Consider the following 12,815-nt stretch of genomic DNA (forward strand, 5'->3'; position numbering starts at 1 on the left):
GAATTGTTATTAAGCATATGGTATTACTTTTTTTGCTGATTTATGTTCATAAAATTCAATCAATGCCTTGCCTTAAAAATGTCAAACAATCTAGATTTCAGGATAATACATACCAACTAATCTGTTCTGCCTATCTCAACCCTATCACTTCCAATTATGAAAGTTCAAGCAAAATGGTATAAGTGACAAAAATAAAAGTATAATAATTTCTTTTTAGTTAAATGGTCTAATTTATAATTCATCATTCAAGCATCTTACAAAAGATACTGTAATTGAAAGTAGTAATATGTCCCAAACTAATTGTCACATATATGAAAACATTTGATTACCAGAATATAAATAAATTGGCTTACAGTATGGTATTAAGAGCTAGAATTTCAAATACATAAAAACCTGTGTTCAAATCCTCGCTCTGACACTATGAGCTGTATGATATTGTTCAAATTCTTTAAACTCTCTGATCTCATGAGTCTTATCTATAAAGTTGTCATAGCTTTTATAAACCTCTTTTGAAGAATAAAAAGTCATCTTACATATTAATCTCTTTGGAAGATGTCTGCATAGATTAAATCTTTATCAAAATTACAGCTAATGTTTTCTCAGTTACTGGACAACTGGAGTTCTAAATAAATTAAGGAGCTCCTAAATTTTCTACGAAAAATTTTCCTCTCATTTTTCACTTATTTGTTTTGAAATGTAAAACAGATTTGCAGGGAGCTGACATTGTTATACTTATAGTGTACATCCACAGGACTGACGGTGGATTTCCAGGATTTGGAAAGAATTCCCAATATTTCCTTCTCCCATATCTAAGGTGATATCACCATGAACATCAGTTCAGTTAGCTGCTTTGGGAAACTGCTGCAGGGATGGGACAGGTGATTCAGAATAAAACTGGTCATGCACTTTTTCTGTTCACCATCAGAACCCGCCTCCTCCCTCCACCACCCCAGGACAACAATCTTCCAGCTGTAGATCAAAGGAGTTGTTCTTTTCTGTACAAGGGCAACAAAGACTAAAAAACATCTCGGTAGTGTGGAGTGTGAACTTTTACTAAAACTTCTTCTGAGAACCCCTGGATTCTTAAAACACTGTCTCTAAGTGAGCATCAGAAAATTTTGGGAAAGTTAATGAATGTTTTGTACTTCAGAAACAATTGATTCTAGTCCCTTCAATGTTGTAATTCCTTATGTTCATCTCTCTGTTACTGCTTTCCCCCATCTTTACAACTAATTCACTGACTTAAAAAAACAATGCAATATAAAGGCAAGCATATATTACGATGTTCAGTAAAATATTGTTTCAATATTTAAAAAAGTTCATCACTAGGGAACCAGTTAAATCAGAAACTGAATATAAATATTATGCTGCATTTTAAGAAGACTGCATAAGACGTATAGTAATGAAGCAAAATAATCTCCAAAGCATATTAAATACAAAAGTCAGTTGCAGAATAACATCTGTAGAATATCACTTTTGATTAAAAATAATCCATGATTATAAATGTTCATATATAAGTATATTCAGTTTCAAATTCCAGAAAAAAAATATTTCTATAGTTTGAATATGTGTCTCCTCAAAAACTAGTGTTAAAATCTAATTGCTCTTTTAACAGTGTTACAGTATTAGGAAATGGGACCCCCAAAAGGACATTAGGCCATGAGAGTTCTGCATTATTGCTAGAGTGGATTTTAAAGGACTGAGTTCGGTCTGTCTGGCTGGCTGGCTCCCTCTCTCTACCTCCCTTCCTTCCTCCTTCCTTGACTTTTGCCATGTGCTAACAAAGCAAGAAGGTCCTCTCACTAGATGCCAGTACCTTGCCATTGAACTTTCTAGTCTCCAGAACTATAAGCAAATAAATTTCTATTCACTGTAAATTACCCAGTCTCAAGTACAGGTTGAACATCCCTCCTCTGAGACACTTAATGCCAGACGTGTTTCTGATTTCAGAGTTTCTCAGGTTTTGAAATATTTGCATAGACTTTACCACTTGAAATACAAAATGCTCTAAAATGCCAAAATATTTTGCAATTTCAGAATTCAGAACATTTCAACCTCAGACTTTTGGGTTAGGATGTCCAGTTATACCAGCACAAAATGGACTACTATAAACCAAAGGTAGTATATATTGCTAAGTGAATATTTCAAGAAAGATAGCAAGACCAAAGAAGCATGGAACATAGGACTATCTTTTATATATATCTCAAAAACTCTGCCAAAATTTACTAGAACTAATAAATAAATTCAACAAGTTTGTAGGATATGAAAGCAACGTTTAAAATTCTCTAATGTTGTTATCTGCCAACAATTAAATCTGTATCTGAATAAAGAAATCAAGAAAGCAATCTCATTTATAATAGACATCAAAAACACATAAAAGTAGTGCTGGGGTTGTGGCTCAGTGGTAGAGCACTTGCCCAGCATGTGTGAGGCACTGAGTTTGAACCTCAGCATCACATATAAGAAAATAAAATAAAGATATTGTGTCCATCTGCAACTAAAAATATTTTAAAACCATAAGAATAAATTTAGCCAAAGATGTAAAAGATCTGTACACAAAACTATAAAACAATGATAAAATAAATGGAAAAAGATATTTCACATTCATTGTTTGGAGGAACCAATATTGTCAAAAAGTCCATACTACAAAAAAAAATCTACAGATTCAATGCAATCCCTATCAAATATAAATGGTATTCTTCACAATACAAAGAAAACAATCCAGAAATTTTTATGAAAACACAACACACACACACACACACACATACACACACACACACACACACACACACACATGCCAAAGCAATCTTATGCAAAAAAATAAAGCAGGCATTGCACTGCCCCACTTCAAAATATGCTATAAAGGGCTGGGTGCAGAGATGCATGCCTGTAACCCCAGCCAAATGAGCTTTGACATGGGAAGAAGGCAGTATCTTCAATAAATGGTGCTGGGAAGACTGAACATCTATATACAGAAGAATGAAACTAGACCTGTCTCTCACTAGCTACAAAAAAATCAACTCAAAATTGATTAAAGACTTAAGTGGAAAACCTGAAACTACTAGAACACACAGGTAAACTGCTTCAAGAAGTCAGAAGGTGAGGACTTTTTTTTTTTCAAAAACTCAAAGCGAAGGCAAAAAAAAGCAAAAACTGACAAAAGAATTATATAAAACTAAAAAAATCTTTATAGCAAATGAAATAAATCAATAAAAATATGAGTTAAAGAACTGGAGAAAATATTTGCAAACTCTATTCTGACAAGGGAGTGATATAAAAGAATATATATATTTCCTCAAAGAGTTCATAACCCCCCCCAAAAAAAATCAAAACCAACTTGATTAAAAAAAAGAGTAGTATAGTGTTTGTATCTTATATATTCCTGGGAAGGTAAGGTGAAGTACTAGAGACTGAGTTAGAACAAATTATATTCAATGCTTTTATAATTATGTCAGAAAGAATCCTAATGTTATGTCTAACTAATATGAACCAACAAAAAATGAAAAAAGAAAAGAATTTTTGGATGTGATGGATATGTTTTACACTTTCTTTGTGGTGGTGATATCATGTGTGTATGCATAAATCCAAACTCATCAAATGTATGGATTAAATATATTCATTTTGTATATCAATTAAAGCCCAATAAAGCTTAAAAATGTGGAAGAATGTATATTCCTAGGCAAATTATGCTTAGCATTTCAAAGCTATGACCATGACTCAATTTTCTTGTAAATAACTAATTTTTGGAAAAAAGGCAAATTTGTTTATTATAAAAATCAAAATCATTAATGGTAATTACTTTTACAGCCTTCCTACTCAAAAGTTGTTTGTCTTTTCATATTTAATGACTCAGTACAGGATTTTGATGAAAACTTAATTTTAATTAAAACCATACACTGAAAAAAAGTAATGGGCATAGACCAAAATAGGCATTTCTCAAAATAAGAAATACAAATGGTCAATAGGCATATGAAAATAGGCTCCACATCATTAATCACCAGAAAAAATACAATTCAGAATCACTTTAGTTAGAATGGCTATTATGAAAAGACAAAAGGTAAGTGATAGCAAGGATGTGGAGAAAAGGGAACTCTTTCATATTGTTGGTGGGAATGTAAACTAGTATAACCATTATGGAAAACACTAGGGAGGTTCCTCAAAATATTAAAAATAGAACTATCAAATGATCCTTACCACTCCTGAGTATATATCCAAAGGAAATGAACTCAGTATATCAAAGAGACATCAGCACTCCATGGTCATTGTAGCACTACTCACAATAGTCACGAAATGGAAACAACCTCAGTGTCTATCAGTTGATGACCAGATAAATAAAATGTGGCACATCTAGTACATAATGGAATACAATACAGCCTTGAGAAAGAAAGAAATTGTATAATTTTTCACATGGATGGACATGGAAGCTACTATGCCAACTGCAATAAGCCAGGCACAGAAAGTCAAATACTTCGTGATCTCACATGTGAAATCTAATGAAGTTGATCTAAAGAAATTGAAAGTAGAATGGAGACTGGGTTGAGTTGGGTGGAGAACAATGGGGGAAGGTTGATTATTGAGTAATGTTATAGTTAGACTAGAGAAATAAGTTTTGATGTTGTATGGTACTGTATGGTGACTAAGATAATGATAATATATGTATACTTCAAAAAAGAAGAAAAGATTTTGAATGTTTTCATCATAAAGAAATGATAAATATTTGAGGAGATGGGCACACTTGTCCTGACTTAAACATTACACAATGTGTACATTTATCAAAACATTACCTGGTGTCCCATAAATCTGTCTGATTTTTATATGTCAATTGAAAGAAAGAAGCAAAGAAAAGTAGAAAGAGAGAAAGAAAGAAAGAAAGAAAGAAAGAAAGAAAGAAAGAAAGAAAGAAAGAAAGAAAGACAGGCTGATATAGCGTGAAGTACTTTCCTATATTCTTAATTATTTAAGTATTTTATGTCATGGATATATTTATTTGTTAGGTTAAAAACTCATGCATCTAAAGAAATTCTTGTGGTAGTCATTTTTTCCAATATTTTTTTACATACATATAAACAGACTCAATTTTCAAAACATGACTGGGTCTCTTATTGACCTCTTACCCTAAAAGGTTTAAAATACATGAAAAATTTTTTTTTAATTCCTTCAAAGAAACAACACTAGAATCTATGGGCCAAAGTAAGCTGAGCTTAAAGCTCAGCTGAAGACAGGATGCATGGGACAGGGACACTGCAGCCATACACATGCATTTTTTCCATATTCCCAGTCACATCTGTGGTCAGGGAAGCTAAAGATTGAGAACAGCACTGTCTCCAGTTGCTGACCTAATTCTAACACTTTACTCTGGTTCATTTCTTGTGTGACCTCAGAATGTGTCATTGTAAATTCCATAGTAAGACAGGAGCTCCTCCTTTTGGAGTGTGGATTCCATGTGTGAGTTCTGTGGGCCTCGGTTTCCTCATCTCTAAATGTATCTCTACAGACCTCTGAAAGCGTGATGCACTATAAAGCAAAACAATCACAACAAATGGACCACCATAGCATGGTCTGCTCTCTGAGCTCTTCAGATCCTCAGACCTTTCTGTAAACCAAATGTATTCCTTTATTTGTGGAACTTTTTTTCAGTTCTCCAGAAAGTTCTCTGGATGGGGAAGGGACATCTCTCTACTGATAATCTCACATTGTTTCTTTCTGTTCACTACTCAAAGTTGAAAATATATGTATATAAAAACCTGTAGCAGCAAGTACTCAAATGAAAAATGTGGCTTTCTTCTTAGGAGAAGACTGCAGGGCAAAACGAGAGGCCAAAAAGCTACCACCTGAGAGTGACAATACAGATGAGCCCTGGTTTTGATCTTCTTTGAAGTTTATTAAAAACAAACTCGAATCTGCACCAATCCTGACAGGAACAGATGGCATATTCACAAATGAGAAATGGCAAGCTTTTCTGAGATGCCTTTTAATCTTACAATATAGATCATGAATCATTATAATTCAACATCTGAACCATTAACATGAAGAAGATTGCACATTAGCATATAATCTTATTGCAAATGTAACTAACTAGGTAGAAATCTTTAAAAATAAAAGCATGGCTCTCTATCAGACACTGGGAAGGAGATTAGTGACAATGGGCTTCATCAATCACAAGAAGTTTATTTGTTAAACACTTGTAATTGAATAGGGATACATTAAGTTCAAGTAACAATTAATATTCAAGTTTTGGATTATCGTGATTGAGAATTTATTGTCTATAGAAAAATGAAGAAAGGGCATAAAGTCTACTGCCTTCAAGTAGAATTTACACTTTTAAATGAGGCCAAGTGCTATAGTGTCTGCCAAAGGCCCAGGTGTTAAAAAAGCTTAGTAGAGGTGGGCCTTGGTGAATGGTCTTCTGGTGGCTGGGAGCTTGCTCTTGAAGGGCACAGTCAGAACCCCAATCCCTTACTCTCTTTGCTTTTTTGCCATGAGTGAACACCTTTGCTTGGACATGCACAATCTGCCATGAGGTACCATGTCACCATGGGCCTAAAAGCCATGTGACCAAACAATCATAGACTGAAACCACCATAAGTGTCCACCAAAACCAATCTTTTCTCTTTATAAGTCTCAGGTATTTGTCACACTAATGAAATGTTCTCCTTAATATGAAAACTCATTTACTTTTTATTTGAAAACCACCATAATGAACGGCAGAGAGCCAAATATTATTCAAGCTATATTTTACAGAAACTACTTGACTATGGAAACAAGTGACTAGAGTTCCGTTACTGTTATTCCTTATGTCAGAAGAGAAAGTCAAATGTCTAATTTTTAAGGCGTAGTATTTTCTTGTACAGTTTTGTTTTTTACAAGCATATATAATAAGTAACATAAGAAAGATGAATTCTAGATAGGGCAGAGGGGTGGGAGGGAAAAGGAGGTGGCAGGGGACTAGCAAGGATGGTGGAATGTGATGGACATCATTATCCAAAGTACATGTATGAAGATACAAATTGGTGTCAACATACTTTATATACAAACAGAGAGATGAAGAATTGTGCTCTATATGTGTAATAAGAATTGTAATGCATTCCACTGTCATTTATTTTTTTAAAAAAATCGACAATAAATAAATAAATAAGATTAAAAAAGAAAGATCTTTTTTAGCAATTATATAAAAATTCTATTCAATATTAATTTGTTTTTTAAATCATTTTGCTTTCAAATATTCTGAGTCTTATGGGTAAGAAGTACTCAGGAAAGAACAGTGGATTTATTCTCTAATGTATCTTTTAAGTTCAGTCTTTCTATAGGCATTTCCCCTACTTTTTCTATATGATTAGACATTTAAAATCATGGTAAATTATTGAACGTTTTTTACCTTTTCTTCAAAATCACATTTGCTCTATTAGTGGTTTATTCTCTCAAAGTATTGTTTTCAGCACATTGCTATGACAGTCCCTCTAAGCATATAATTGAGCCCACAATTTTTATCCTACTATCCAACAATGCCCAGAATTTGGCCTATGACACTCATTAAAAAACTGATAGTAAAACAGTACTCCTAGTACAATGAGAATAGAAATAGCTCCTTAACCTGCTAATGAATAATTTTCATCCAATATCTATATCCATAATTAAAAACAAATTAGAAACAAGAAGATTGTCTACTATCCCACTATTATTTAATGCTGCTCAGAAACACAATCAAACACAGAAACCAAATAAACAGTTCACAAGTTTGAAGAGGGAGCAAAATTTTTACATTTTCAGATGACAATTCATTAACTCAAAATTCAGGAGAACCAACCAAAATGTATAAGAAAAGGACAAAACTATGATTTATAAGAAAAGCAAAATATTGTAAAATACATATCCACAGTAGGTTTTCTATATATCAACTAGAAAATGAAAACATGAGCTCATTTATGATTCTCATATTCATAGAAAATATGTATAATAAATTAATAAAACATATAAAGTTCTTATATAAATAACATTACAAAATATCATTGAGAAACATTGTTATATTTTTGAAAAAAAAATCTATTTTCCAGCCCTGGGAGAGTCAAGAAAGTTATTAAGACTTATTCCTAGATTAATGTGTAAGTTTTATGCAATTAACTTTGCCCTAAAATATTATAAAGTTTTTATAATCATGCAAGTTGAATTTTGATGTCTATTTTTTTCTTGAAGTCACTTTTCTTATAACCCTCTAATGACTCTAATTCAGGCTGCCTATTTTCTAGGCCTACCACACTGTTGTTAATACTGCGGTTTGTTTTCACAGAACACCTGTGTTGGTCCCTTTGGGGTTCTCTGTACCTAGTTTAATTTCTTTTTTTCTTCTTTTCTTTCTTTCCTTATTTATTTAGTACTGGGGATTTAACCCAGGGGTGCTTTTGTCACTGAGATGCATCCCAACTCCTTTTTTATTTATTCTGTGACAAGATCTCTCTCAGGAAGTTCTTTAGGATCTGGCTAAGTTGCTGACACTGGCCTCCAACTTGTGATCCTCCTGCTTCAGCCTCTAAAGTTGCTGGAATTACAGGCACGCACCATTGAGCCCAGCTACCTAGGTTAATTTCTGAGTTAGATTCTTGTGGCATTCTTTTGTTTTTGCTTGAGGATATCTTCAAGTTATATATATATTCTTCTTCTTCTTCTTCTTCTTTTTAATTAGGAAGGGTGTGTAGGAGGTGAACTTGTAATCTTGAGCCCTTACTTGTTTCAATACATCCTTAGTTTGTCCTAACACTTGATAGTTCAGCTATCAACATTTGGTTCCAAGAAATCTTCTCAGAACTTTGAAACATTTCCTAGTCTGTTACAGCTTCTAGCTTTGCTAATAAGAACTCTGATAGCTTTGATAGATTCCTTTTTGGTTTTGAGGAGGTTTTCAAATAAATTTAGAGTCTCCTAGAGTTCCAACATTTTCTCATTCTTGGTCTAGTTTATATATTTTCCCCTGTTGGACATCTCAACCTGAAGACTCCAATTACCCTTCAGATCAAGGAATTATTTTTTTTTCTATTTTTTACCCTGCCTGTTGCCATTCTATTTCCACCATAATCTTTATCTCACTTTAATTTTTTATCATACTTTATACCTGAACTTTTTGTTCTATATTCTAAGAGATGTTCTGGACTAATTCAATATTCAAGCATGTTTTAAGTCTTTTATCTATCTTTGAAATTATTTTTCAAAATCCTGCACCTATATTCTGGAAGTCTGATCATACTTCATAGATGTACTCTATATCTCTGAAAATTTAATATTTAAAAAAAATAACCATACTTTCCATTGTGTCCCCTGGAAAAACGAAGGCGATTTTTCTTCAAAATAATAGAGTTGTCCTGTTTCATTATTAGATTCTTTTCATTCAACAATAGTTTTCTTCAAATGTTTGGTGATCCTTTGTTGCCTAGTAATATTTATATTCAAACAAATAGAATTTTCTCTTTTATCCTATTTTTTTTAAAACTGATACTTGGGATTGAACCTGTATGCTCAAACACTGAGTTGCATTCCTAAATCTTTTTATTAGTTTCTTTGAGACAGGGTCTAGCTAAGTTACTTAGGGCCTTTCTAAGTTGCTGAGGCTGTCCTCGAAGTTTTAATACTCCTGCCTCAGCCTCTGGAGTCTCTGGGATTACAGGTGTGCTCCAACACCTAACAGAGAGGAAGGACTCAAGGGTCACAGTTGGCAGGGGTTTCATAAAAACTGTGTAGTACTTAGAAGCTGTTTATTAGCAACTTAATGTAATTTCAATAAAAAATTGAGTTTTTTAAGAAGAACATGACAAATAGATTATAAAATTCTCATAATTTAAAAATTAATTTTTATAATTTACCAAACCTATATCAGAAAAACTGGGGAAATCCTAAGAAAGAAAATTGAGTGAAAGGGAATATGTTCTCCCAGATAACAAACATATTTTTAAAAAATCATAATAATTTATAATATAGGGATTTATGAATCAGGGCAAGATAAGAAGATTAAAAACAGAACCAATCACCCTTGAATTTCTAAAACTGTAGCAGTGTCATTTCAAGTCAATACGGAAATGATGAATATGCAATAGTATTTAGACAATTTAGGAAATCTAGAAAAGAATATCAGAATTCTGATTTAAATTAAAATGAATTCTATAATTATTAAAGACTTAAATATATAACATAAAACAAAAAATAAAAAAGATATAGAAATATATGTTGGGATAGCAAAAGTCTTAAAATATATTTATATGTAGACAGTATAAAAAATTTAAACATATGTTTATCAAAACGAAGTACCCAAAAGAGTAAAACTAGAAATGAACAAATGTTTATAAAGGTAAAAAACAGGGCTGGGATTGTAGTTCAGTGGTAGAGTACTTGCCCAGCACACATGAGGCACTGGGTTCAATCCTCAGCATCACATATAAATAAATAGAAAATAAAGGTCCATTGTCAACTAAAAAATAATTTTAAAAGTAAAATATATATATATATATAAAGATAAGGCCTTAAGGTCCTTAATCTCCAAAGACCACTCTAAAATCAGTAAGAATAGACAAATAAATCCATGGTGAATCATCAAATAATAAGAATAGGTGAAGATGTATAATTGTCATTAGACATATAAAAGATATTTGAATATTCTTGAAGCTAAATTAATTCATATTTAAACAAGATGGCACTTGATTAATCAAGCAAATAAAGTAAGTATAATGTATAGTCAGTAGTCCCTAAATAAATATTTGCTGCTAATTTTTAAAACTATGCATTATATCTGGGTTGTTCATATAATTCATCATCTAAACCACCACCCTTTTGAGAGAATTAGTGGGGGCCAAATTCACACAGAGCACATCTGGATGACCAGCATATACAGTCACAGACACAAAATGTGCAGATACCCTAAGGATACATCTTCACATTATAAAGCATACAACCTTTCTTCAGGAGGCAAGATCCAATGAAACTATTAGAAAATAATCTCCTAACAAACATCTGAGGTTATTGGAGGTCTAAGAAGTAACAGGCAAGAGAAGAATTCAGTAGTTATTTGCAGAAGAGAGACAGAAGTTAATGACTTCCAGGACACTGAGCTTGAGAGAGGAAGGACACATGGATCACACTTGAATTCTGGCTTTAGTGACCACATGAATAACGGTGGTATCTCCTCTCAATAAAATAGAAAAATTGCAGATTGTATACACATCAGTGTTGGAAATAGAGTTTGAGGTGTCCATTACGTCCAGGTGGAAATTTCTGGTGTATATCTTATGTACATACTTTGCATATAATGGTCTAATAATTATTTCTTTGATAGTTTCTGGGAACACAAAGATAAATAAGATATCGTCCTTGCCCCCAGAAAACACTCTGTTATTGTATCATCCTTTCTTTCCTCACTCTAATAATTTAGTTATGTAAGTCTTCTCTCTTTATCATCTTCTCTATGCCTCACAATTTTAAAACCAAAGTAGAAGTTCAGTGTGTGTTTATGGAATAGTCTTATGTTGCCTTTTGCAGATACTTCCATCATAAATTCATGCGGCAGGAAAATCTGAGTGTGACACTCCAGGTAAAAGTGGCAGTTGATAGACTTTGTGGCATATTGGGACAGAGGGTGGAACTGTGAGTTTAGGAAAGAAAACGAGTGCTTTGCATGATTCTATGTCACCCAATTCAGCTCCACTGTGATCCTGATTTCATTAAGATTAAAAGATGCGGGCTGAGGCTGTAGCTCAGTGCTACAGCACTTGACTGGCACGTGTGAGGGACTGAGTTTAATCCTTAGCACCACAAAAAATAAATAAATAAAATAAAGGTATTGTGTCCATCTACTAAAAAAAATGGCTGAGAAAATATTTAAAGAAAAAATTAAAAAATGAATTTATATTGAGTGCTACTCAACATTACATTAGTTTTGTAATGATCAGGAATATAAGGGATGACTTATTGATTTTTATGTTTACAAATATTATTGTTCACTAATACTAAGGGAAGATAATATCAGAGGTACCATCCATTAAGCCTTTATGTAAGAAGAGTTCATTTTTAAACACGTTTGTATGTATTAACTTATTGAATCCTCACAACTCTTTCATATCAATTTTATTGCCAGGGTGGGGCATGATCATGTCAGTACATTACCCCAGGTCATTCAGCTGGTTCTAAGAGAGCTGGGATTCAAGCACAGGCAGTCCATACTCCTTATACTTGTAATTTGCTGCTCATAAAAGAAACACTGCACTCATTGTTACAAAACCAGGTTTTTAGTCTTAAATTTACCACATGGTAGTGGAGAGAATTTAAGGATGCCTGTTTATCTTCTGAGTTTCATTGTCTTTATATCTGGTGAGGAAGAACCTTTGTAGTCTTCTATAAAATATACAGTGTTATAAATTCAAGGATTGCTTATACTACATTAAAATTACTTTTAAGAGTCTGAGAAGTCTTCCAGAAAGACCAAGTGAAGTCAGAGAGGAGGTGAGACACCAGCACTGAATGTTCAGACACCTCCTAACCCAGTTAAGCTTCATGTTTTATTGCTAAACCTCATGGAGAGGTTAGAAAGGAGGAGAGTGAGAAGTAAGAAATATGAAGTCTGGGTCTTTAGGGACTCATATAAATTATTTTATGATTTATTTAAGAGTACTCACAATTAATTGGGGATTTAACAAAGTGAAAGGGGTTGGGAAAGGAGTAAAACTACAAAAATATACTTAAGGTTTTAAAATTGTCAGATCTGTCTCTAAAACATATGCAGTCTCATCATATATCTTTTCTTTAAAAAAGACTTCATGTTCTTGTTCTTGCTATTAGCACTC

General features: G+C 32.9%; 1 protein-coding gene across 1 annotated transcript in view; it reads right to left on the minus strand.

Annotated features, from left to right (window-relative positions):
- LOC143410620 (3',5'-cyclic-AMP phosphodiesterase 4D-like) overlaps nucleotides 1-12,815 on the minus strand; it is a 269,804-nt gene that overhangs the window by 146,862 nt on the left and 110,127 nt on the right. Inside the window, exon 9 of the mRNA XM_076871442.2 lies at nucleotides 5,891-5,911. Coding sequence (XP_076727557.1) covers nucleotides 5,891-5,911 — 21 coding nt within the window. The remainder of the gene's footprint in view (nucleotides 1-5,890; nucleotides 5,912-12,815) is intronic.

The sequence above is a fragment of the Callospermophilus lateralis genome, chromosome 11, assembly GCF_048772815.1.
Source record: "Callospermophilus lateralis isolate mCalLat2 chromosome 11, mCalLat2.hap1, whole genome shotgun sequence".
Taxonomy (NCBI): Eukaryota; Metazoa; Chordata; class Mammalia; order Rodentia; family Sciuridae; genus Callospermophilus; species Callospermophilus lateralis.